At 50.1% G+C, this 27,938-nt stretch overlaps 1 protein-coding gene across 5 annotated transcripts in view; it reads left to right on the top strand.

Moving 5' to 3' along the window:
• CAB39L (calcium binding protein 39 like) overlaps window positions 1-27,938 on the top strand; it is a 698,257-nt gene that overhangs the window by 577,291 nt on the left and 93,028 nt on the right. For all 5 annotated transcript variants that reach the window (XM_078657345.1, XM_078657346.1, XM_078657347.1 and 2 more), the window contains one exon: window positions 19,112-19,171. In XM_078657345.1, coding sequence (XP_078513471.1) covers window positions 19,112-19,171 — 60 coding nt within the window. The remainder of the gene's footprint in view (window positions 1-19,111; window positions 19,172-27,938) is intronic.

Raw genomic sequence — 27,938 nt, 5'->3', positions numbered from 1 at the left:
AGCAATCCAACTGAAGTTCCACTCCAGCAGCTTTGAACAGGCAATAGGGGGCGTGGGCAACAGGGAGAGCGTCACCAGGTGCTTCCAGTTAGGTGAGTAGCAGGGACTCTTGGGAAGTGGAGTCCTGCTGTAGGCACGCTCGCAGCCCTGTTTTTCTAGTGCCCTGCAAGTTTGTTTTCCAATTCTGCACACCCTTTTCTCCAACCGCACTACTCCACGCAGCGGGTCCGGCAAGGAGCGGCGGTTTAAAGGTGCAGGCAGCGGCAGTACAGTGCTAGAGACGCCGACCAAAATCCACAGCGTCAGAGTTCCAAAGTCAGTGGCAGCAAACAGAAAAGCAATCCAACTGAAGTTCCACTCCAGCAGCTTTGAACAGGCGATAGGGGGCGTGGGCAACAGGGAGAGCGTCACCAGGTGCTTCCAGTTAGGTGAGTAGCAGGGACTCTTGGGAAGTGGAGTCCTGCTGTAGGCACGCTCGCAGCCCTGTTTTTCTAGTGCCCTGCAAGTTTGTTTTCCAATTCTGCACACCCTTTTCTCCAACCGCACTACTCCACGCAGCGGGACCCGCGAAGCGGGTCCGGCAAGGAGCGGCGGTTTAAAGGTGCAGGCAGCGGCAGTACAGTGCTAGAGACGCCGACCAAAATCCACAGCGTCAGAGTTCCAAAGTCAGTGGCAGCTAACAGAAAAGCAATCCAACTGAAGTTCCACTCCAGCAGCTTTGAACAGGCGATAGGGGGCGTGGGCAACAGGGAGAGCGTCACCAGGTGCTTCCAGTTAGGTGAGTAGCAGGGACTCTTGGGAAGTGGAGTCCTGCTGTAGGCACGCTCGCAGCCCTGTTTTTCTAGTGCCCTGCAAGTTTGTTTTCCAATTCTGCACACCCTTTTCTCCAACCGCACTACTCCACGCAGCGGGACCCGCGAAGCGGGTCCGGCAAGGAGCGGCGGTTTAAAGGTGCAGGCAGCGGCAGTACAGTGCTAGAGACGCCGACCAAAATCCACAGCGTCAGAGTTCCAAAGTCAGTGGCAGCAAACAGAAAAGCAATCCAACTGAAGTTCCACTCCAGCAGCTTTGAACAGGCGATAGGGGGCGTGGGCAACAGGGAGAGCGTCACCAGGTGCTTCCAGTTAGGTGAGTAGCAGGGACTCTTGGGAAGTGGAGTCCTGCTGTAGGCACGCTCGCAGCCCTGTTTTTCTAGTGCCCTGCAAGTTTGTTTTCCAATTCTGCACACCCTTTTCTCCAACCGCACTACTCCACGCAGCGGGACCCGCGAAGCGGGTCCGGCAAGGAGCGGCGGTTTAAAGGTGCAGGCAGCGGCAGTACAGTGCTAGAGACGCCGACCAAAATCCACAGCGTCAGAGTTCCAAAGTCAGTGGCAGCAAACAGAAAAGCAATCCAACTGAAGTTCCACTCCAGCAGCTTTGAACAGGCGATAGGGGGCGTGGGCAACAGGGAGAGCGTCACCAGGTGCTTCCAGTTAGGTGAGTAGCAGGGACTCTTGGGAAGTGGAGTCCTGCTGTAGGCACGCTCGCAGCCCTGTTTTTCTAGTGCCCTGCAAGTTTGTTTTCCAATTCTGCACACCCTTTTCTCCAACCGCACTACTCCACGCAGCGGGACCCGCAAAGCGGGTCCGGCAAGGAGTGGCGGTTTAAAGGTGCAGGCAGCGGCAGTACAGTGCTAGAGACGCCGACCAAAATCCACAGCGTCAGAGTTCCAAAGTCAGTGGCAGCAAACAGAAAAGCAATCCAAATGAAGTTCCACTCCAGCAGCTTTGAACAGGCGATAGGGGGCGTGGGCAACAGGGAGAGCGTCACCAGGTGCTTCCAGTTAGGTGAGTAGCAGGGACTCTTGGGAAGTGGATTCCTGCTGTAGGCACGCTCGCAGCCCTGTTTTTCTAGTGCCCTGCAAGTTTGTTTTCCAATTCTGCACACCCTTTTCTCCAACCGCACTACTCCACGCAGCGGGACCTGCGAAGCGGGTCCGGCAAGGAGCGGCGGTTTAAAGGTGCAGGCAGCGGCAGTACAGTGCTAGAGAAGCCGACCAAAATCCACAGCGTCAGAGTTCCAAAGTCAGTGGCCGCAAACAGAAAAGCAATCCAACTGAAGTTCCTCTCCAGCAGCTTTGAACAGGCGATAGGGGGCGTGGGCAACAGGGAGAGCGTCACCAGGTGCTTCCAGTTAGGTGAGTAGCAGGGACTCTTGGGAAGTGGAGTCCTGCTGTAGGCACGCTCGCAGCCCTGTTTTTCTAGTGCCCTGCAAGTTTGTTTTCCAATTCTGCACACCCTTTTCTCCAACCGCACTACTCCACGCAGCGGGACCCGCGAAGCGGGTCCGGCAAGGAGCGGCGGTTTAAAGGTGCAGGCAGCGGCAGTACAGTGCTAGAGACGCCGACCAAAATCCACAGCGTCAGAGTTCCAAAGTCAGTGGCAGCAAACAGAAAAGCAATCCAACTGAAGTTCCACTCCAGCAGCTTTGAACAGGCGATAGGGGGCGTGGGCAACAGGGAGAGCGTCACCAGGTGCTTCCAGTTAGGTGAGTAGCAGGGACTCTTGGGAAGTGTAGTCCTGCTGTAGGCACGCTCGCAGCCCTGTTTTTCTAGTGCCCTGCAAGTTTGTTTTCCAATTCTGCACACCCTTTTCTCCAACCGCACTACTCCACGCGGCGGTTTAAAGGTGCAGGCAGCGGCAGTACAGTGCTAGAGACGCCGACCAAAATCCACAGCGTCAGAGTTCCAAAGTCAGTGGCAGCAAACAGAAAAGCAATCCAACTGAAGTTCCACTCCAGCAGCTTTGAACAGGCGATAGGGGGCGTGGGCAACAGGGAGAGCGTCACCAGGTGCTTCCAGTTAGGTGAGTAGCAGGGACTCTTGGGAAGTGGAGTCCTGCTGTAGGCACGCTTGCAGCCCTGTTTTTCTAGTGCCCTGCAAGTTTGTTTTCCAATTCTGCACACCCTTTTCTCCAACCGCACTACTCCACGCAGCGGGACCCGCGAAGCGGGTCCGGCAAGGAGCGGCGGTTTAAAGGTGCAGGCAGCGGCAGAACAGTGCTAGAGACGCCGACCAAAATCCACAGCGTCAGAGTTCCAAAGTCAGTGGCAGCAAACAGAAAAGCAATCCAACTGAAGTTCCACTCTAGCAGCTTTGAACAGGCGATAGGGGGCGTGGGCAACAGGGAGAGCGTCACCAGGTGCTTCCAGTTAGGTGAGTAGCAGGGACTCTTGGGAAGTGGAGTCCTGCTGTAGGCACGCTCGCAGCCCTGTTTTTCTAGTGCCCTGCAAGTTTGTTTTCCAATTCTGCACACCCTTTTCTCCAACCGCACTACTCCACGCAGCGGGACCCGCGAAGCGGGTCCGGCAAGGAGCGGCGGTTTAAAGGTGCAGGCAGCGGCAGTACAGTGCTAGAGACGCCGACCAAAATCCACAGCGTCAGAGTTCCAAAGTCAGTGGCAGCAAACAGAAAAGCAATCCAACTGAAGTTCCACTCCAGCAGCTTTGAACAGGCGATAGGGGGCGTGGGCAACAGGGAGAGCGTCACCAGGTGCTTCCAGTTAGGTGAGTAGCAGGGACTCTTGGGAAGTGGAGTCCTGCTAGAGGCACGCTCGCAGCCCTGTTTTTCTAGTGCCCTGCAAGTTTGTTTTCCAATTCTGCACACCCTTTTCTCCAACCGCACTACTCCACGCAGCGGGACCCGCGAAGCGGGTCCGGCAAGGAGCGGCGGTTTAAAGGTGCAGGCAGCGGCAGTACAGTGCTAGAGACGCCGACCAAAATCCACAGCGTCAGAGTTCCAAAGTCAGTGGCAGCAAACAGAAAAGCAATCCAACTGAAGTTCCACTCCAGCAGCTTTGAACAGGCGATTGGGGGCGTGGGCAACAGGGAGAGCGTCACCAGGTGCTTCCAGTTAGGTGAGTAGCAGGGACTCTTGGGAAGTGGAGTCCTGCTGTAGGCACGCTCGCAGCCCTGTTTTTCTAGTGCCCTGCAAGTTTGTTTTCCAATTCGGCACACCCTTTTCTCCAACCGCACTACTCCACGCAGCGGGACCCGCGAAGCGGGTCCGGCAAGGAGCGGCGGTTTAAAGGTGCAGGCAGCGGCAGTACAGTGCTAGAGACGCCGACCAAAATCCACAGCGTCAGAGTTCCAAAGTCAGTGGCAGCAAACAGAAAAGCAATCCAACTGAAGTTCCACTCCAGCAGCTTTGAACAGGCGATAGGGGGCGTGGGCAACAGGGAGAGCGTCACCAGGTGCTTCCAGTTAGGTGAGTAGCAGGGACTCTTGGGAAGTGGAGTCCTGCTGTAGGCACGCTTGCAGCCCTGTTTTTCTAGTGCCCTGCAAGTTTGTTTTCCAATTCTGCACACCCTTTTCTCCAACCGCACTACTCCACGCAGCGGGACCCGCGAAGCGGGTCCGGCAAGGAGCGGCGGTTTAAAGGTGCAGGCAGCGGCAGTACAGTGCTAGAGACGCCGACCAAAATCCACAGCGTCAGAGTTCCAAAGTCAGTGGCAGCAAACAGAAAAGCAATCCAACTGAAGTTCCACTCCAGCAGCTTTGAACAGGCGATTGGGGGCGTGGGCAACAGGGAGAGCGTCACCAGGTGCTTCCAGTTAGGTGAGTAGCAGGGACTCTTGGGAAGTGGAGTCCTGCTGTAGGCACGCTCGCAGCCCTGTTTTTCTAGTGCCCTGCAAGTTTGTTTTCCAATTCTGCACACCCTTTTCTCCAACCGCACTACTCCACGCAGCGGGACCCGCGAAGCGGGTCCGGCAAGGAGCGGCGGTTTAAAGGTGCAGGCAGCGGCAGTACAGTGCTAGAGACGCCGACCAAAATCCACAGCGTCAGAGTTCCAAAGTCAGTGGCAGCAAACAGAAAAGCAATCCAACTGAAGTTCCACTCCAGCAGCTTTGAACAGGCGATTGGGGGCGTGGGCAACAGGGAGAGCGTCACCAGGTGCTTCCAGTTAGGTGAGTAGCAGGGACTCTTGGGAAGTGGAGTCCTGCTGTAGGCACGCTCGCAGCCCTGTTTTTCTAGTGCCCTGCAAGTTTGTTTTCCAATTCTGCACACCCTTTTCTCCAACCGCACTACTCCACGCAGCGGGACCCGCGAAGCGGGTCCGGCAAGGAGCGGCGGTTTAAAGGTGCAGGCAGCGGCAGTACAGTGCTAGAGACGCCGACCAAAATCCACAGCGTCAGAGTTCCAAAGTCAGTGGCAGCAAACAGAAAAGCAATCCAACTGAAGTTCCACTCCAGCAGCTTTGAACAGGCGATAGGGGGCGTGGGCAACAGGGAGAGCGTCACCAGGTGCTTCCAGTTAGGTGAGTAGCAGGGACTCTTGGGAAGTGGAGTCCTGCTGTAGGCACGCTCGCAGCCCTGTTTTTCTAGTGCCCTGCAAGTTTGTTTTCCAATTCTGCACACCCTTTTTTCCAACCGCACTACTCCACGCGGCGGTTTAAAGGTGCAGGCAGCGGCAGTACAGTGCTAGAGACGCCGACCAAAATCCACAGCGTCAGAGTTCCAAAGTCAGTGGCAGCAAACAGAAAAGCAATCCAACTGAAGTTCCACTCCAGCAGCTTTGAACAGGCGATTGGGGGCGTGGGCAACAGGGAGAGCGTCACCAGGTGCTTCCAGTTAGGTGAGTAGCAGGGACTCTTGGGAAGTGGAGTCCTGCTGTAGGCACGCTCGCAGCCCTGTTTTTCTAGTGCCCTGCAAGTTTGTTTTCCAATTCGGCACACCCTTTTCTCCAACCGCACTACTCCACGCAGCGGGACCCGCGAAGCGGGTCCGGCAAGGAGCGGCGGTTTAAAGGTGCAGGCAGCGGCAGTACAGTGCTAGAGACGCCGACCAAAATCCACAGCGTCAGAGTTCCAAAGTCAGTGGCAGCAAACAGAAAAGCAATCCAACTGAAGTTCCACTCCAGCAGCTTTGAACAGGCGATAGGGGGCGTGGGCAACAGGGAGAGCGTCACCAGGTGCTTCCAGTTAGGTGAGTAGCAGGGACTCTTGGGAAGTGGAGTCCTGCTGTAGGCACGCTCGCAGCCCTGTTTTTCTAGTGCCCTGCAAGTTTGTTTCCCAATTCTGCACACCCTTTTCTCCAACCGCACTACTCCACGCAGCGGGACCCGCAAAGCTGGTCCGGCAAGGAGCGGCGGTTTAAAGGTGCAGGCAGCGGCAGTACAGTGCTAGAGACGCCGACCAAAATCCACAGCGTCAGAGTTCCAAAGTCAGTGGCAGCAAACAGAAAAGCAATCCCTATCTATCTATCGCCCTCACTCTATCTATCTATCGCCCTCACTATCTATCTATCGCCCTCACTCTATCTATCTATCGCCCTCACTCTATCTATCTATCGCCCTCACTCTATCTATCTATCGCCCTCACTCTATCTATCGCCCTCACTCTATCTATCGCCCTCACTCTATCTATCGCCCTCACTCTATCGCCCTCACTCTATCTATCGCCCTCACTCTATCTATCGCCCTCACTCTATCTATCGCCCTCACTCTATCTATCGCCCTCACTCTATCTATCGCCCTCACTCTATCTATCGCCCTCACTCTATCTATCGCCCTCACTCTATCTATCGCCCTCACTCTATCTATTACCCTCACTCTATCTATCACCCTCACTCTATCTATCGCCCTCACTCTATCTATCGCCCTCACTCTATCTATCGCCCTCACTCTATCTATCTATCACCCTCACTCTATCTATCGCCCTCACTCTATCTATCTATCGCCCTCCCTCACTCTATCCATCTATCGCCCTCACTCTGTCTGTCTATCTATCGCCCTCACTCTGTCTATCTATCTATCGCCCTCACTCTGTCGCCCTCACTCTGTCTATCTATCGCCCTCACTCCATCTATCGCCCTCACTCCATCTATCGCCCTCACTCCATCTATCGCCCCCACTCCATCTATCGCCCCCACTCCATCTATCGCCTCACTCTATCTATCGCCCTCACTCTCTCTATCTATCGCCTTCACTCTATCGCCCTCACTCTATCTTTCTATCGCCCTCACTCTGTCTATCTATCCCCCTCACTCTATCTACCTATCGCCCTCACTCTATCTGTCTATCTATCGCACTCACTCTATCTATCTGTCTATATATCTATCGCCCTCACTCTATCTATCGCCCTCACTCTATCTATCTATCTATCGCCCTCACTCTAACTATCTATCGCCCTCACTCTAACTATCTATCGCCCTCACTCTATCTATCTATCGCCCTCACTCTATCTATCGCCCTCACTCTATCTATCTATCGCCCTCACTCTATCTATCTGTCTATCTATCGCCCTCACTCTATCTATCTATCGCCCTCACTCTATCTATCGCCCTCACTCTATCTGTCTATCTATCGCACTCACTCTATCTATCTGTCTATATATCTATCGCCCTCACTCTATCTATCGCCCTCACTCTATCTATCTATCTATCGCCCTCACTCTAACTATCGCCCTCACTCTAACTATCTATCGCCCTCACTCTATCTATCTATCGCCCTCACTCTATCTATCGCCCTCACTCTATCTATCTATCGCCCTCACTCTATCTATCTGTCTATCTATCGCCCTCACTCTATCTATCACCCTCACTCTATCTATCTGTCTATCGCCCTGACTCTATCTGTCTATCTATCTATCTATCTATCGCCTTCACTCTATCTGTCTATCTATCTATCGCACTCACTCTATCGCCCTCACTCTATCTATCTGTCTATTTATCTATCGCTCTCACTCTATCGCCCTCACTCTGTCTGTCTATCTTTCGCCCTCACTCTGTCTATCTATCTATCGCCCTCACTCTATCGCCCTCACTCTGTCTATCTATCTATCGCCCTCACTCTATCTATCTATCGCCCTCACTATCTATCTATCGCCCTCACTCTATCTATCGCCCTCACTCTATCTGTCGCCCTCACTCTATCGCCCTCACTCTAACTATCGCCCTCACTCTAACTATCGCCCTCACTCTAACTATCTATCGCCCTCACTCTATCTATCTATCGCCCTCACTCTATCTATCGCCCTCACTCTATCTATCTATCGCCCTCACTCTATCTATCTGTCTATCTATCGCCCTCACTCTATCTATCACCCTCACTCTATCTATCGCCCTCACTATCTATCTATCGCCCTCACTCTATCTATCGCCCTCACTCTATCTATCGCCCTCATTAGCCCTCACTCTATCTATCACCCTCCCTCACTCTATCGCCCTCCCTCCCTCTATATATCGCCCTCCCTCTAGCTATCGCCCTCACTCTATCTATTGCATCACCACAGCATCACTCAGCACCACCCCAGCATTACTCAGGGGCACCAACCATCACTATGCGCTACCACAGCATCAATGAACGCCACAGCATCACTCGTCGCCACCACAACATCACTCAGCGCCACCACAGCATCAATCTGTGCAACCATTCAACAGCTGGTTCAAATATGTTCTCTCAATGTTTCACGATTTATTACAAATGTCACAAAAAGATGTTAGTATTTCACTTTTGTTCTTGGATTTTCGTTACAATAAAATACACTGAACACAATCTTCACAAAAGTTATTTACAAAAGTTTAAGCTATTACCATTATAAATAACAATAACTTTTATTTAAGTATTAATTATTAAGAAAAATAAAAGCCATTGTTATTTGTAATATCAATACATCTAAGTCACGTAAATACAACACATATTGCATTACAAATGCTATAGGTGTCACGTTTGCAAAAGTTAAAACTATTGGCATTGTAAATGACAAAGCTATTAATTTCGCTATTTTCAAAACCAAAACATAAATACAAAATTTGTCATTTACTATACCAATAGCTCAAACTTTCCTAATGCGAGACCTATTGCATTGCAAATGCTTGTTAATACATATAAGCCGCCCCTAAAGAAGGCTCTAAACAGCCCATAGGGCAGAGTGAGTTGTATTTAAAAAGTAGGACATGTGTTTTTAATTTTTATATGTCCTGGTAGTGAAAAACTCCTACATTTGTTTTTCACTTCTGTAAGGTGTACCTCTCCCATAGGAAGTGCTAACTTTTGATTGGGAGCAAGAAGAAATGTCATGTTGGCACTTAAATGATTTGTAATTTAAAATCCTCTGTATTGGTAATGTCGGATTTTAGATTAATATTTTAAAAATGACACTTTGAGAAAGTTTACAAAAAAGTGATGGCTGGAATGCTTGAATTAATCTCAGCCATTTGTGATTACTTGGGCCGCGTCCCAATCCATCATTATTTTGCAACAGTCCAGCCCGAACTGTCAAGACAGGTCCTCCCTGACCTGGAACACAAGCAACCCAGGGCCAGTTAGCCTCAGTGTCTGAGATTAATTAAAGCAAAATATCCATCACTTTTTTGTGTACTATTGTACTTTTCCAAAGTTGGCATTCTCCTTCCCTATACTTTGAGGCCATCTAGAAGTTTCCAACTGCCACGGCCTGGTAATTGCTCCCTCATCAGGAATGCGTATTGGACCCAGACATTGAAAAGTAGGACCTTGGTCCTGCTGGGAGAGGGCCATTTCCATCCTGCTAGGATGGGAATGGGGCGGAGCTGTTCCCTGCCCCATTTACATTTCAAGCACACTCACAAAGGAACTTGATACCAACCTTTTGTCACCCTAGACCTCTTGGAGCCTGGGCAGAGGAAGAAAAGGTAAAGGGAAACTTTCCAGAGCCAGATGCGGGGATGGAGGAGACGTTTCCCCCCTCTTTAAAGGGTAGCAGCAGGTATAAATATTGTACGTGACTTCTGGTAATCATTCAGATCATTTATGAGAAGCAAAGATCCAGACCGGATTATTGCGAATGATGATTCTGGTGAGACCGATGGGTAGAAAAGGGGTGAAATAACCCACTGCTAAGTAAATGTAAATGTTTTATGTTTCAGTTTCTGGATGAAGATATACATTATTGTCAATGTATGTACATGAGGCGACCTGTACTTAAATGGTCGAACAGATTCATAAGGTATAAATAAGAATCACAAAAAATCTATAATAACCTAGGGGACATAGGGCTGCTTATCATGCCCCTCTGCCGATGCTGTATGATAATGATATATTCCTCCATGTCTTGACCCTAGCTGTAGGTGTTGGACTTGGCCCGTCTGGCAGGTCCACCCCTGAAGTTTTGTGCTTATTATAGGTGTCCGGGGGATGGTGATTCCCCTCCTGAGTGTGTGTGTGGTGAGAGAGACCTGCCTCCCATAGGAATGCATGGGGGGATGTATGTGGCTCTGGTAGCTCCTGATGCGTGGGGCGTGCCGGGCCGTGTTTGGTATGTGTGCGCTCGTGAGGTTGAATGCTACAAGATGATGTATGCAGCATGCGTGTGGCTAGAAGGGAAGGGCTCCTTCTAGACCTTGGTGTGTGTGTGCAGTAGGTGTGCTGGCATCTGATTGGCTGAAGCCGGCTGGGCCTTCCCCCACCAAGCTGGCCCCACCCCCCGGGGGTGCGTCCAGTGTCCCTGGCCTGGCCAGCACCAAGAAATTCCTTATAACCAGTTCCAGCTGGTTCTCTCCCTGCCTGCCCCTTTTGGAGACAAAGGGGGCTCCTGTATAAAAGGAGGGTGGGCCCTTTTCTCTCTCTCTTTTTCTTCCTGCTGGTCCTGACGGGCATCCTGCCAGGGGGGGCATGCTGCTGCTTGGGGGCTCAGGGGAAGGGCCTGCCTCCCTGAGCCCTGCCCTGCTCCTGATCTGCTGGGACCCTGAACCTCTTTGGGGCCCTGCTATCCGTGGCCCTAGCGCTTGGGAGCGCTCCCCTGCTATCCTAGCGCCTCAAGGCGCTCCATTCCCGCTTGTAGCGCTTGGGAGCGCTTTCCTGCGGTCTTAGCGCCTTGAGGCGCTGCCTTTCTGCCCCCCTGCCCCCAGCGCGGGGAGCGCGCTACTCTCCCAGCTGGTGCCCGGCATCGGCATGTTCGTGTGAGCGGGCCCGAGCCCCCAGCCAGTGTCTACCTCGCTTGCCCCCGTCAATGCTGCCCTAATCGAGGGAACCTGGCCCTCGTCAATCCACCCTGTATTCACCGCCGCAGCCCGGGACCCTTCGTGAGGCCCGCCCCCGGGCCGCGCTCTGAGTGGCTGGCGGCCCGGGCTGGGCTGATGACGTCCCCCCGGGCCGCGCTCTGATTGGCCGGCGGCCCGGGGAGCTGCAGCGAAGGACGGAGAGAGCAGAGACCTGCAGGGAGCGGCGGGAGCCTACTCCGCGCCCCTGCGTCCCCCCAGAGGAATGGCCGCTTCCCCCCCGGGGCCCCCCAGGAGCGAGAGGGAGCCCCGGAGAGCGAGGAGAGACCGGCGCGTCTCCTAGCCGGTGAGTGAGGCCGGAGGGGAGGCGGGGCATCGGGCCACATTGCCGGTGGCCGCCCCTCCCCTCCAGCGCGAGCACACATGTGCTCAGAGGCCCCCGAGGCCCCCAGTGATGCCGGGTCCCCCGAGGGGGGCCCCGCTTGCCCGAAGCTTGACCCCTGAGCCCCGAGAGGCCCCGTGGGGCCACCAGTGATGCCGGGTCCCCTGAGGGGGGGCCCCGCCTGCCCACAGTTCTTGTCCAGAGCCCCGAGGAGGCTCCACCACGTGCCTCTGACCCTGCCTGGGCCCCGAGAGGCCCCACCACGGGTCCCTGACCCTGCCGAGCCTGCTAGGCTCACGCCCCGCATCTTTGTTCTTGAGCCCTAAAGGCTCCTTTCATGGCGCTCATTCCTGCTGAGCCTGCGAGGCTCCACCCCTGTCCCTGTGGTCCGAGCCTGCGAGGCCCCAACCTGTGCCCTCATCATTTCAGCTGCCCAGCACTTCGTGGGCAGCTGCCACGTTTAGGCTGATGGTAGGCTACCTGCAGCCTACCCTGACATTGAGACTCTAAGGCGCCCCTGCCCCAGGACGGTCATCTGGCCTAGGGGGTGCTACTGACTAATATCAATGTGATGCTGAGGATTACTATGTGTTGCCCTGCTGACTTACTATGTGTTGCCCTGCTGATGGGGGCCTCTGTTGTGTTATGTACCTTGTCCCTTCCCACCTGAGTACCCGATGTCACATGTATGTGATCCCTGGTCAGAGTGAGTTCTACTGCTAGTCTAAGAAGCTCCCAGGAGATATGTGTTCTAATGCCAGTTCCATCAGATGCGTACCACTGGCAGTGGTCCCTTGGCCCTGCCCTGTACCTTTTCCCTGGTAACCCCTGCCGTGCCTTGAACCCCTTGTAAAGTGTATGTTCCTATGTGTCCTGTCTAATACAAAGACTATTTTCATATATACTTCGTGTGGAGTTCCTTTTGTGGGAGGCCTGGGATGTTGCTGTTGGTGGGTGCGTGCGCAAATGCTTCACACATGTCCTCCGAGATAGGCCTGACTGCCCGCGCCGCGTTACCTAGAGGGCGAGCAGGGGTCGACTTTATATAGGAGTGGCGGTCTCTGACTGGCTGTGGCGCAAGCCCTGGCCGGCCGGGGGTCCCATTTCCTACACTGGTGGCTAGCGGTGGGATCCGGACTTGTGTTTGCGCAGTACCACAACGATAACTGGCCTCCCTACAAAAACTCTGTATTGTAACTGGTCGCAAAGAAAGGAGATTATTGGTTTTAGGAGGTTACGTAAATGTCCGTTCTGTGAAAAATGTGTTCTGGTTAGGTGACCCTAGCCCGGGAGGGTAGATCAACCCCCTAGTGCAATGTGTTTTCTGGATTCACCAGAAGGGTGGGATCCAGTGGTGGCAGCGTAATTGTGTTCAATGTGTATGGTCCTTGTCCCTTCCCTGGAAGTAATGATACCTGCACCGCATGGGGTCAGGTCAGGTTGCTAAAAATGCCTGCTCTATGGAAATGTTTAATGATCAATAGAAATACCTGTTCTGTGGAAAGTTTTAAAGGTTACTTAAATGTCTGTTCGGTGGAAAAAGTGTGCGTGGACACTGTTAGTTAGTTGCCCCTAGCTTGGGAGGGTAAATCATCTCCCTAGTACAATATGGGTTTCTGGATTCACCAGAAGGGTGGGGTCTAGTGGTGTCTGCGTATGTGTGTTCAAATGTGTAGGGTCCTTGTCCCTCCCCTAGAGTAATGGTACCTGTGCCACAAGGGTCAGGTTGAGGAATCTGGGCGGTAGAAAACTGTCTTACCAGTCTAGGGGACGATGGGTGGATGAATGTTGAGGTGTGCTGAGTAATGGGGTGTAAGTTCTCTGGGATGGGGAGCTTGCTGAATCAACGATAATCCTGTCCTTCCGTACCCCGCTGAATGTGTTGGATGCATCAGGTTCCCTTACCCCGCTGGTTGTGTTCTAGGTGTCAGGTGTCGCCCTGGCTGAATTTATGTTGCGTTGTACTGAGACCTGCTGGCGCTGCCACGGCTCATCTTGTGGTGTTTAGGTGTCAGGTGTCGCCCTGGCTGAATTTATGTTGAGTTGTACTGAGACCTGCTGGCGCTGCCGCGGCTCATCTTGTTGTGTTCTAGGTGTCAGGTGTCGCCCTGGCTGAATTTATGTTGAGTTGTACTGAGACCTGCTGGCGCTGCCGCGGCTCATCTTGTTGTGTTCTAGGTGTCGCCCTGGCTGAATTTATGTTGCGTTGTACTGAGACCTGCTGGCGCTGCCGCGGCTCATCTTGTGGTATTTTAGGTGTCAGGTGTCGCCCTGGCTGAATTTATGTTGCGTTGTACTGAGACCTGCTGGCGCTGCCGCGGCTCATCTTGTGGTGTTTTGGGTGTCCGGTGTCGCCCTAGCTGAATTTATGTTGAGTTGTATCCCGGACGAGGAAGACCTGCTGGCGCTGCCGCGGCTTGCCTTGGGGAGAGCTGAACACTGAGACCTGCTGGCGCTGCCGCGGCTCATCCTAGTACAAGAGGGAACTCCTGCCTGCGGAGGGAGGAGAGGAAGTGTTAGGTTCCATTTTTTTTTCTTGTAAAAAGTCCTGGTGCGCCAGGCATCTGGCCGGTAGGGTACTGCCCGCGGTTTGGGAGCCAGTAGTCGGTGTTTCCGGATCTGGACGTCGGGGCGACTGTAGCCAGTGTCCTGGCCGGTTTTGTCTTCAAGATGATCCGGTGAAGTTAGTTCCCAGGTGGAAGACCAGTGGAGGGAGGAAGTTCCAAGACTGGTAGGAAGGTGTGTTCTGAGGGTGTTTCTCCTGGGAGAACGCGGAACCTCAGAAGTAGAGGTAGGGTGGGGCATTCGTACCCGTGACCTCTGGCAAGCCTGAGGGTGCGGACCCTAGGCGGAAGGAACCGTGGTAGTCGTGGCTACACTGAGAAAGGGAGTGGAGAATGGCTATTGTGGGCCATGGGTACCGCCCCCACTTCGGATTAGCAGGGACCTGTAGTATCTGGATGGCTTAGGGCCTGGTCCCAGTCATGGACAACTAAGGAGTACCAGGTGGGTAGCCTGGTTGGGCCTATGTCTTCATTTTTTTTTTATATGTAAACTGGGTATGTCTATTGGTCCGACAGTGCGGGCCGCGTCCACTTCCTATCGCCCTACCGCAGGAAAGTCCATCACGGTAGTGATTGGTCTGCCCTGCGCTTGGGCTGGGAGGGGCATGTGTTGGACTTGGCCCGTCTGGCAGGTCCACCCCTGAAGTTTTGTGCTTATTATAGGTGTCCGGGGGATGGTGATTCCCCTCCTGAGTGTGTGTGTGGTGAGAGAGACCTGCCTCCCATAGGAATGCATGGGGGGATGTATGTGGCTCTGGTAGCTCCTGATGCGTGGGGCGTGCCGGGCCGTGTTTGGTATGTGTGCGCTCGTGAGGTTGAATGCTACAAGATGATGTATGCAGCATGCGTGTGGCTAGAAGGGAAGGGCTCCTTCTAGACCTTGGTGTGTGTGTGCAGTAGGTGTGCTGGCGTCTGATTGGCTGAAGCCGGCTGGGCCTTCCCCCACCAAGCTGGCCCCACCCCCCGGGGGTGCGTCCAGTGTCCCTGGCCTGGCCAGCACCAAGAAATTCCTTATAACCAGTTCCAGCTGGTTCTCTCCCTGCCTGCCCCTTTTGGAGACAAAGGGGGCTCCTGTATAAAAGGAGGGTGGGCCCTTTTCTCTCTCTCTTTTTCTTCCTGCTGGTCCTGACGGGCATCCTGCCAGGGGGGGCATGCTGCTGCTTGGGGGCTCAGGGGAAGGGCCTGCCTCCCTGAGCCCTGCCCTGCTCCTGATCTGCTGGGACCCTGAACCTCTTTGGGGCCCTGCTATCCGTGGCCCTAGCGCTTGGGAGCGCTCCCCTGCTATCCTAGCGCCTCAAGGCGCTCCATTCCCGCTTGTAGCGCTTGGGAGCGCTTTCCTGCGGTCTTAGCGCCTTGAGGCGCTGCCTTTCTGCCCCCCTGCCCCCAGCGCGGGGAGCGCGCTACTCTCCCAGCTGGTGCCCGGCATCGGCATGTTCGTGTGAGCGGGCCCGAGCCCCCAGCCAGTGTCTACCTCGCTTGCCCCCGTCAATGCTGCCCTAATCGAGGGAACCTGGCCCTCGTCAATCCACCCTGTATTCACCGCCGCAGCCCGGGACCCTTCGTGAGGCCCGCCCCCGGGCCGCGCTCTGAGTGGCTGGCGGCCCGGGCTGGGCTGATGACGTCCCCCCGGGCCGCGCTCTGATTGGCCGGCGGCCTGGGGAGCTGCAGCGAAGGACGGAGAGAGCAGAGACCTGCAGGGAGCGGCGGGAGCCTACTCCGCGCCCCTGCGTCCCCCCAGAGGAATGGCCGCTTCCCCCCCGGGGCCCCCCAGGAGCGAGAGGGAGCCCCGGAGAGCGAGGAGAGACCGGCGCGTCTCCTAGCCGGTGAGTGAGGCCGGAGGGGAGGCGGGGCATCGGGCCACATTGCCGGTGGCCGCCCCTCCCCTCCAGCGCGAGCACACATGTGCTCAGAGGCCCCCGAGGCCCCCAGTGATGCCGGGTCCCCCGAGGGGGGCCCCGCTTGCCCGAAGCTTGACCCCTGAGCCCCGAGAGGCCCCGTGGGGCCACCAGTGATGCCGGGTCCCCTGAGGGGGGGCCCCGCCTGCCCACAGTTCTTGTCCAGAGCCCCGAGGAGGATCCACCATGTGCCCCTGACCCTGCCTGGGCCCCGAGAGGCCCCACCACGGGTCCCTGACCCTGCCGAGCCTGCTAGGCTCACGCCCCGCATCTTTGTTCTTGAGCCCTAAAGGCTCCCTTCATGGCGCTCATTCCTGCTGAGCCTGCGAGGCTCCACCCCTGTCCCTGTGGTCCGAGCCTGCGAGGCCCCAACCTGTGCCCTCATCATTTCAGCTGCCCAGCACTTCGTGGGCAGCTGCCACGTTTAGGCTGATGGTAGGCTACCTGCAGCCTACCCTGACATTGAGACTCTAAGGCGCCCCTGCCCCAGGACGGTCATCTGGCCTAGGGGGTGCTACTGACTAATATCAATGTGATGCTGAGGATTACTATGTGTTGCCCTGCTGACTTACTATGTGTTGCCCTGCTGATGGGGGCCTCTGTTGTGTTATGTACCTTGTCCCTTCCCACCTGAGTACCCGATGTCACATGTATGTGATCCCTGGTCAGAGTGAGTTCTACTGCTAGTCTAAGAAGCTCCCAGGAGATATGTGTTCTAATGCCAGTTCCATCAGATGCGTACCACTGGCAGTGGTCCCTTGGCCCTGCCCTGTACCTTTTCCCTGGTAACCCCTGCCGTGCCTTGAACCCCTTGTAAAGTGTATGTTCCTATGTGTCCTGTCTAATACAAAGACTATTTTCATATATACTTCGTGTGGAGTTCCTTTTGTGGGAGGCCTGGGATGTTGCTGTTGGTGGGTGCGTGCGCAAATGCTTCACACATGTCCTCCGAGATAGGCCTGACTGCCCGCGCCGCGTTACCTAGAGGGCGAGCAGGGGTCGACTTTATATAGGAGTGGCGGTCTCTGACTGGCTGTGGCGCAAGCCCTGGCCGGCCGGGGGTCCCATTTCCTACAGTAGGACTAATACATTGCGGTTTGACCTATTTCCTTGTGTCTACTGATGCTAATTCTTTCCACGACTTTAATCATGTATCACCAGTTGAGGGTTTTGAAAGTCTTTTCTAGGTCCATTAAAAGTTAAGCTCATAGCAACCAATCCTGTGGAGCCAATTCTAGAATTTCAAATAGTCTTTTAATGTTTGATGATGTGCTGCAGCCAGGGAAAATCTGTTTTAGTTTATGTGTATTAACGTAGGTATTTCAGGGAGTATTCTGCCGGACATGATTTTTGTCAGAATTTTGTGATCTGCCTTCAAGACGGATAATGGCCTGTAAGAATCCATATACATTTGGTTATGTTCTGGTTTGGGTATTGACATTTTAATGGTTTGGCTACTAGTAGAAGGTAAATGTATTTCCTCAAAGGCTGTGCATACAATTTAGCCAAACTAGGAATTAACTGGCCTGCAAATACGAAGTAGGGTTCTATCTAATCATGGAATTTTACAAGTTGCTAGATCCATCAGAGCTCTTCTAATTTCTTGGTTTAGGATGTTGAGATGTTGACCTCTATCCAGGGGCAGCTCCTCCGCTAAGGCGGAGTAGCATCACCCCACTGCTTTTAAAGCAGTGAAAAACTAAAATGATAATAACTTCGTTATTATCATTTATTTTTGGTAGATGCGGGGCTGGGTTAGGGTGGGGCTGGGGTCTCAGGGGGAGGAGTGTTGGGCACACTCTAAGTGTGTATGACTGTTTGGCCGGCTGTCTTGGGCCGGCCAAACATTCATGCCTACTTTGCATGTTCCCCACCAAGTTGTAATGTACAGCCTGGTGGGGAACATGCATATCCTCACTGTTCCCTTCTGAGCGCCGAACCACAGCGCTCAGACTAATCACAACTCTGCATGGCAGCATAATGGTTGGCTTAGGGGAGCCTTTGTGTGCTTCCTGCTTCCGTTCTGGGACGTCGGCAGGTAGCGAAGGAGAGACGCGCCCGGCAAAGAGGTAAAAGTTCTTTTTTTGTAGTTTGTTTTTTCACCTTCCCCGCCTCGCCACCCCGTTCTCTGCCAGCCTCCACTGCCTCTATCTCCTCCAAATGTTTAAGGGTCAACCTGGGGAGGGTCACATTTTCTAGGCACTCATCTATAAGTTCTTTTTCAGGATCTCCTTCCTTTGTGTACAGTGTATTTTAAAACTCTAAAAAGGCCTCTGTGATATCATCCTGGGTGCCCACAAAGCCCCTTTTCTATCTCTTAATGATAAGAGCGGGGTGTTGATTTGCTGGGATTTTATCAATTCAGTGGTGTAACAAAGACCGCGCAGTGCAGGGGGGGCCCCGAGTTCCAGGGAGTACCTTCAGCACAGTACCCTGGCCTGAGAGCTCCTGTGTAAGTCAGGAAAGGGGCCCCTCCATGACTCTGCAGTGGGCCCCTCAACGTTTGTGACACCACTGTATTAATTGGGCTAGTAGCCGACCAGTTTCATCTCATTCCGTATGTGTTTTTGTGAGGTATGATGAGCAGTACGAAAATCTTAACTTTTCTGTAAGTGCTCCATGTTTTTTTGTCTTGTTTTGATTCTTTCAGCTCTACATGTTCCACTGCTTTCTGCTCTAGTTTAAGCATGTTGCTTTTCAGTTTTTGTAGGTTGTGCACAGTGGTTTTGGTGGCCCCTCTCGTGGCTTGAATACACAGGCCCCTGGTTGAAACTTTAAATGCTTCCCACTCTGAGTGGCTGAAAGACAGTGCCTTCTTTTTCCGTAGAGAAATGTTCCATGTTTTTTCAGAGTGTTTGAAGGGCCTATGTTCCAACATTATGCATTGTGTTCTTCATGTAGAGATGGGAGCCAGTATCCTACCTCAGACGACATTTGGTTGCAGACAGAACACCTTATCTTCCCTCTGAATGAAGTATGGAGCCAGGTTATTGGTTGCTACAGAGTGGTTAACATGCATGTGTTGTTTGACATCATAAGGAATGGTTTAGCTAGGCAGACAAACAAAAATAGCAGAAAGCCAGCAAAGGGCGATTCCAGACGTTGTGATTGAATGTTTCTACAGGTTTCCCATAACACTCCCTTCAGTTTCCCAGAGCAGGTTACACCCATCTTTAAGTACATGTCTTGATTCATTGCACTTTGTGGTGACAGGGCTAACAACTCATTATTATTTGGTATGTACACAAAAATCATAGACTCTAGAATTATACTGTATTTACTTAAACTATTTCATGTTAAACTGTTTTTCTTTTAGGACTTGCTAACACGACACAAACTATTGGTGGCAGAATTTCTAGACCAGAATTATGACACAGTAAGTATTCTTTCATCTTGCACTCTGTAATATGTAGTAAGTGTAAATACAAATACAGTAGAGATTCTAGCACTGCATTAGTGTTTGTGGCATTTGTCATCGAATTTCATTGGATGTCGATATTATTGAGCTACAGAAGTATTATGAACTGTCACAAATTACTTTTAATAATTTCTTGATTCCTCAGAGACTTATTGGTTACCTGCTAGACAGTATATACTAAAAATGTACTCAGATCATCTTTTGAGAAGTGATTTTGTATTTAAGGAATTGGTAGTGTGATACAAAAAGCAGTTTTGTGGTAGCAAAATCTGCAAAATTCATTTTGCAAGTCATAACGAATTGTAATTAGGAGGGGGCTTATAAGGGACGTCCCCTCCAAACTGCGAGTTGCAGTAGCATGTGTATGTGAGTTGAAACCACAATTGCAGGTGAAATCATTGAACAGATATCGAAATCTCAAAGGGGTGGTATCTAATTAGCAAAAGGGATGACGTCTCTGAGGCACAGCTTTCCCTGTGGGAATCATGTTGAAAAACATTTTTTTTGCTTTAAGAAATGTTTTCTGTGGAAATGCAAATGCAGGGATTTAAGTCTTGCTGTTCCTTACAGCCCACTGTCCCAGGATGCTTGTTTTCAGGTCTAGGGGGTACCTGGCCTTGCAGTTCGGGCTGGACTGTTCCCAAAGGGAGCTGGGTCAAGGCTAATTTGCATATGGCTGGGTTCAAACTGGAATGGTGTGGCGAGCAAATTAACGAAGGATTAAACCCAGATGTGAGGCTCGGGGGTGAATGTTTGACAATGTTCAGCATTGTGTCCATCTTTTTTTTGTGTTCCAATGTCCCAGCATTCACAGTTAATCACATGGTCAAATAGCGATCTGCCTGATTTATATTATTTAGCAGGTTGTTTTGTGACCCCTCTGAGTAAGAGCCGGTCAGGGATGCAATTTGTGATTCAACCTATCAGTATGTAGGTTGCATTACAAATTGCATCCCTTTTTGCAAACCACTTGGTGTGTAATTTGTACACCATGGTTTGCAACTAGGGAATAGTGTTTCAGACCTTGGGTTAACAACCTGGTCATGCAAGATCAAAAGCTAGTCCCCATCACATGTACAGTACCTTCGCAGATGCAAAGTATGGTTAAGTTCTTATGTTGTTCTTACAAAAAAATAGAAAGTCAACTTTACAGCACCCACAAAGTGACATATTCTACATAGAGTAAATACAGTAGAATCTGAATAGTTCTGTAATTCCAAGTAAAAATATAGAGCTAATAACCACAAGATACTCCCAAAGTTGAAATGCTAGTGTGTCACTCACACTGATAGCAGCGTGGAGCTTCCCAATTTTTCAATGCCAGGGTGTCACTCACACTGATACAACTTGGAATTTTCCCAAGGTCACTACAGTAGTGTTGTGTGCCTGAGATCAAAGTTGCGGTGGGTGTACTGCAATCGAAAAAATAAGCTGGAGACACCCTTGTGGAGGGGCCATTGGCTGCAACAATCTTCGCATTTCGAGGGATTTGGTAAATGGGACCTCATTGGTGTATCGAATTTTGGGGATATCTGGCAGGGCACATAAATGAAGTCTTTCCAGGACCTTCAGATCGAATTTTAACTATATGAATCCCATTTTTTTGTGTTTATTTAGTGTTCTGTAAAAAAACCAAAAAATAACAATATGAACATACATTCTTGTTTATCAATGTGCAGTAAGTGTCAAGGTAGAGCAGGATGGCTCCAAGATACAGCATGGAAAGAGTAGGGGATAGATTTTTTAATCTTACTTGCTACCTGCATTTGGAATCTCGTGTGTGGCCAACGGAGTGGGTTCTCAACATCAAGCGCAGGACCAACATAATGTCTACTCCGCAGCTGTTTCATCAGGCCTGCTCATGACCAATGAATGGTCACTGTTTAATGATTAGTGCGCATCTGATGTGGCCTCCAGATCATGGTCCCCATCTGAAGCAATGTCTCCCCCCACCTCTCATGTCCTGGTCCTCTCCATCTCCCAGATCCCTACTGCGTTTCCCCAGTACGTCCAACATGCTCGTTTCTATTTCAAGGTCCCTTTTCACGTGCTCATCATTGTGCACCCTCCGGAGCCTGGATTCCTCTGCCACTGCCCACTCCAAAAGATCTGCCCTCCATTTAGTGAGAGCCGGGGGCACAGGGTTGGCCCAGTGTATTGCTATATGGCGTTGTGCCAGGCCAGCAGTAGGCCAAGTTGGGCAAACCTATATTGCATTTTTCTCCCCTTTTTAGGGAGGGGCAGCAATCCCAGCAAACAGTGAATTTTCCACAGCTACCCTTGTCACCCTATTTAACTCCCCATGCACTTCATTCCAGTATGTGGAAAGTTGCATGCAATTCCATGCAATATGACAGAAATCTGCAAGCGTGATCTGGCATCTAGTACATTCCGCTGACTTTGTTGGGTTAGCCCTATGCAGATGAGATGATGTCTGATGTGTGTGATGAAGAAAATAAAAGTGCACCAGCTTTAACCGGGCATTGCTAGCCACTTTGCACACTTGCACCCTATGCCATTCGCTGTCCGATAATGGCGATTCTAATTCCCTTTTCCAAGCTGCCCGCTTCAGGCCAACGTTCGTCTGTCTATCAGATTTCAAGGTTACTTGTAGTCAGGAAATAATGCCCTTAAAGGAGCCATGGCCCAAGATTACCTGGAGAACCTGGGATTGGCCCGGTTCCTCCTGAAAAATGTGGGCCATATTTTACGGACAGTACGTGATATACTTGCATATTACAGGCAATTCCATTTCCATCAATTCCATAGTGCATTTCCACTTCCTCCATTACCATACAGTTACAGTTACCATTCAAATACAAGTCTCCCACCTTCTGACATCCCCCTTCTATCCAGCCCTTGAAGTTTATAGACTCACAGACGGGTGTGCAGGAAGGGGCACAACCACAAAAGCAGGAGAAGCAGGGCGAACGGTGCATCCTTTATAACTTCCCTAACGGCCAATTCCCATGCTCGTGCCACAAGAGCAACACAAAAAGGAGTTCCCGGCAGTAGTCCCTGACCACACATCAGCAATGAGTGAGTCGGGACCCCCTTTGGACCCTGACATCAAACTGTTTCCCCAGTTGGGGGTCTTCATTACACCACAACGCCGTGTACTGCAAAAGACCAGCTAAATAATACAGCTGTTCATCAGGGAGTCCTAGCCCACCCTCATCGAGATCCAGCTTCAGTATTTCCAGTCAAACCCTGCACCTTTTTCCCGCCCTTATAAGATCAGATCAACTAATACCTTATCTATCTGATGAAACATGGCCAATGGTAGGGCACACAATGAGTTTTGCATTGTGTAGAGGTAACTGAGTAGGAGGGCCATTTTACTCAAAGCCACTCTGCCCACCACCGACAGGGACAATGTGGTCCAAAATTGGACAGTGTTTGTAAGACCTTCTAGGATCCTACCCATATTTTGCTCATACTGGAGATGGTGGTCATATTTGACTTGCAGACCGAAATATCTGAAGCTGCGTGTTTCCCATGGTGTTCCCACTGCTGGGAGAACTGCCTTGTCACTATCACCAGAGCGGCCAGGGGATAAAGCACCCTCTTGTATGGTTGACGCGGAGTCCCGATGTTTCGCCAAAATGCTCCTCTCACTGCATAAGTAGGAGCATAGAGCATTCAGGAAGTCTTACATATATCAATGTGTTATCTGTGTACATTGACACAACATGATTACTGTCTTCCATTGGGATGCTCCAATCGTGTAGTTGGTCCCTAAGATGTATTGCTAGTGGTTCCATTGCCATTACATATAGGAGCAGCGAAAATGGAAAGCCTTGTTGTGTTCCCCTTCTTACATAGAAGGCCCTGGACACCTCCGCCCCAGCCGCACACAAGCAGTGGGCAGTCTATAAAGCAACTGAACCCAAGACAGGAAACTGGTTTCCAGTCCCATACGACGTAGGACTTCCCATAGGTACGGCCAGGACAGTGTGTCGAACACCTTATCTATGTCTAATGCCACCAAAGCCGCTCCAAAGGTGGATGCCCGAGCCTCGTGTGACAATCGCCAAAGGTTCATATGGGAACCCCTCCCCGGTGCGAAACCACGCTGGTCCCCCCCAGACTAAGTTTACCATAACCTGCCCCAACCGAAGTGCTAAAACCTTTGCAAGCAATTTGACTACCACATTTAGCATTGAGAGTGGGCTGTATGAACTCTGTTCCACAGTGTCCTTGCCCGGCTTTGGAAGCATAAGTATAACCGCTTCTCTCATATGTGGTTGTAGTTCGCCAAGCTCAAGCGCCTTCAAGAAGGTTTCCAGAAGCATCAGGAGCAAGGCAAATGTGTGGACCTGATAATATTCCACCAGAAGCCTGTCAGGACCCAGGCATTTCCCCTCTCGCCATAGCTTGAAGCGCTTCCCTCAATTCCTCCAAAGTTATGGCCTCCCCGAGTCCCTCCGCCTGTGCTATCTACAGCTGGGGAATCATGTTCACCTGATCCTGGAACTCTTCCACCCCTGGATCCTCTGCCTGTGTCGGGGCAGTATAGATCACAACAAGATGATCACATAGGAGCTGCGTAATACATATCTGACCCATAACCAGCGCACCATCGGGAGCTTGTGGAGCAAAAATAGTTTGTGGAGGACATTCTCTTTTAAGAAACCAAGCCAACATTCACCCTGACTTATCTCCCTCTCTAAGGATATATTGCTGATAATCTTTACTGATGTGACAGTCCAGTCTATACCAGACAGTTGCCGCCCCTGAATCTGTTGCTGCAGTCCAGCAAGCTGTGCTTCCTTTTCTCCCAGTTCCCGTTCCAACTTTCTCCTAATATCGTATGTCTTACCAAGACACACTGTCTGATTACTGCTATCAATGTCTCCCATTCTACACCACGGGATCCTGTGCCAGTTCGTCTTAAAAATCTCCTGGAGGGTGTCCTGCATGTCAATGGTGTTTTCTGGGTATCCTAGAGATTCAGGCCTGAACCTCCACAAAGAGATACCAGGTCGACGACCCCTCACCCTGCATTCCAAAATTAGAGGGGCATGGTCAGAGAGAAACCGCACCTGATAGGACGATTTAACAACATTAAGGACCCCCTCACCGGCACGGAAAAATCGATCCAGTCTGCTGTGAGTACCATGGGTAGGGGAATAACACATAAATCCCATTTTTATCATTATTTGCAGCTGCGCATGCTGCACTTTCACACCACCAAGATTCTCTCTCTAATATTCCCAAGTTCAGCCAGCTAGAAGCAAGGATATGTATAGGTCACTTGGGAAAGGGGGTTATCGCTGAACTATAAGTCATTTGTAATTAATTCCTCTGACACCTTATGTAAACTAAAGGTACAATTAGAGTCATGATTGGGCCCACTAGATGACTCAGACTTGAGGGTTACCTGTTTGGCCCCACGAGTACTAGCTATTTTGTCTTTATTTCGTCTATTGGAAAATACAACACAAGTACCTACATATTACTTATTTTACACCCAACAAGCTATGGCAGGCGAGGAAGCTACCTTGTCCCATATGTTTACGAGGGTCAGAAGAGGAAGGGGATTTCTTTCACATGGTGTGGAAATGTCCCATCATATCAATATATTTGCAAAAGGTATTTACCACTCTATAGAAAATAGGTGGACCTGTCGCACCGGATTGCTATGCTTGGTATTATGGAACATTTTTGGGGGTGCTACTAGGTTGTGGATAGGAGCTTTAATTACCAAGAGAGACATTGCTAAATACTGGAGACAGGTGACTCCCCTTGCTCTGCTGGAGTAAGGTGCGCCAAAGGACTGGTGTGAAAGCCGAAACCACCTATATACTTGGCAAGTCAAAACATATAGAGGTGTGCCCAAATAATCCCACAGTACCTGGGCAGCAAATATTCAAAACAAAAACATGCTAAATTGTAGGGATTGATCACATTATTCACTTTAATCACAGTGAAATATTTCAGATTGACACTCGGTTGAAGCAATTCAGGTATTTTTGGAACCTGTAAGCTTAAAAACTTGAATGAAGACAGGGAGGCTTTAGATGACCTAATTAGTTTAGAGGAAATCAAAACAGCCATACACTCACTACCTGCCGGAAAACGCAGTGGCCCCTGATGGAATTCCATTACAGATTTATAAACAATGTTTCACACTCCTGACGACAGCTTTAACTACCCTGTTTAAATTGATTCCAGCTGGCCACGACTGTTCAAGATCCTGGACAGCCACTAACATACCAGTATCTCTTAAAAAACATGGCTACAAATCTTGGGTCTTAAAGTCCAATTTCATTAATAAATAGCGATACAAAATGTTACTGTTAAATACTGGCCACAGGCCTAAGCAGGATCACTGTCAAGACACTCTCTCCTTGGCAGCATGGCAATGTAACACAGAGAGGGACCACGTTAACAGCGCCATTTCTTTATTTGATCAATCATCTAGTATCAGGTTGGCAGCCATTGGCAATGACACTGCTTGAAGCAGAAAAGGCCTTTGATAAAATAGTCTGGGATTATCACTGGGAGTCTATGAAATCAGTCTGAGATTATCACTGGGAGTCTATGGAATCAGTCTGGGATTATCACTGGGAGTCTATTAAATGCATGGACTTTGGGCTTCCTTTATGAGGGCCCTACAGTCTCTCTATAAAAACCCAGAAGGAAAACCACAAATGATGGGCCTGCAGTAAGAAAAAAATAACATAAAAGAGGAAATAACAAGGTTGCCCATGTTGCTATTTCCTGTTTGCAATACATATTGAGCCATTCTTGTAGAGGATATTGAGCAACGTTAATAATAAGCCATTTATTTTAAATAGACACAACAAAATGTGTTTGCAAACAAAGACAACATTTCTATTATGACCCCCATCTCCCGACGTGGCAATAATGGAGATGGAGGCTGAGGAACATACATTTGGGATGGTGTCTGGATATCTACTAATTAAAAGCAAAACACGAATACTATCCCATTTTTTCTCCAAGGTTCAAGGCTCCGAGACAGCAAGCAAAGTCACATACTTGGGGGTTAAAGTTGTCTCTGAAGTGGACAAGTATCAGAACACTGTTATCCCTTTTAAAAAAAAACAGAGAGCAAGCTTAAGCGCCTAAATAAACACACCTAACAATTGTTGGTTGTTGTAACATTATAAAAATGGCGATGTTGCTTGTACTTTTGTGTCTTTTGAAGGCAATTCCCCTTGAGTTACCATCTAATAGGCCCAGGAAATTAGACTCAATCTGCACTAGCTTTGTGTGGGGTTACATACAGCCAAGGAAGGCCTTGAGTTTACTTATGGTGATTGCTAAAGAAGGGTGGGGGTTTCTTAACTTTAATACGATTACTGTCCTCCAGCATTAATACTTATGAGCATACTGGTACAAAAGTACAAGCCTAAACCAACAAACAAACCCCTAATCTATGAGTTGCGTTTGGGAAACATGGCTTCTTTTCAAAGACAGCTGAAAATGATTATTTCAAAAGAATAATATCCTAAGGTATAGCTGTCGGCCAACGGATTGTGGAAAAGCTGGATGAGGATATTTGATATCACAAAAAATAGACATACATACTCCTTTAAGGACTTCAAATTATTTCCTGTCGTTTTTACGGATAATTATTGTAATTTATGGACAATTGCGGGCATACAAACGTTAGGGGACATACACTCCAACGAGACATTCATTTGTTTTGAACAACTGCAGGGAGTGTTTACTGTGCCAAAACAATCTTTTTTTCCCAAAGTATTTGCAGCTTAGGGATTTCATTGTGCATATAGCTATCGAGGATCTGTCTTTGAAATAGAATGCCCTACTTCACATAATACATTAAGACACACAAGGCAAAATTAAAGAATACTACCAGTAGTTCATGGAACTTGATGAGGTTGATATAGCTAGTCAGTATCAAAACTGGGGATGGCTAGTAAATACGAGGGCGGAGATAGTAGATTTTTAAAGAGACTATTAGTTTGGGCAGTTTTCTATTGCTATCTGCCAACCTCAAAGCACAAAACTATAAAAACAATCTTTAATCTGCATTGCACTCCTGCCAAGCTGGAGGGACAACTCTAAACGTCCTCGCTGCAGAAAAACTCATGCTGACATACTACATGAATACATACATGTGCATCTTGCATTGCCCTAGAGTGTTATTGTTCACGAACCTTTCAATTTATGGGTTCCTTGAATGTGATTAAAATTAAGTTGAGACCACAGATAATGATATTCAGTCACGATGGAAACTTTGGAACTCTCCCCTCACTTATTGTATCACCATTGGCCTTATATGCATTGCTAACTGTGGAATGGCTGAGCCCTGAACCTCTGCCCTCTCAGCAATGGTTACATTGCTTTCTAACAAGTTACTGGTTAGAAAGTGTCTTCTACCAGTACAAAAAAGAGGGCTTTTAGTGTGGGATCCACTTACAATGAGAATAAAGACTGATGCAAATCTGATGGAAATAGTAGTGTAACTATAAGTAACTGAGACTACCCTTTGTATCTTTCCTTCTTTTTTATTACTTTTTTCAATTGCGTGTTTTTATGATTCTGTATGCGGATAGGCATATTTATTTAATTCGCATTTTGGAAAGAGTCAATTAACTACTAATGTATTGTACTATGAATTGCCTAATCATCAATGACCTACTTTTTAATTGTATATGTATAATGATATTGGAAAACAATACCGCAAATAAAAATATTATTAATAAAAAAGTGATGAAAGGGGCCACTTGTC

The sequence above is a fragment of the Lissotriton helveticus genome, chromosome 8 (genome assembly GCF_964261635.1).
Source record: "Lissotriton helveticus chromosome 8, aLisHel1.1, whole genome shotgun sequence".
NCBI lineage: Eukaryota > Metazoa > Chordata > Amphibia > Caudata > Salamandridae > Lissotriton > Lissotriton helveticus.
Note: the sequence above shows the minus strand (reverse complement) of the source record. Positions and strands in the feature narration are given on the sequence as shown.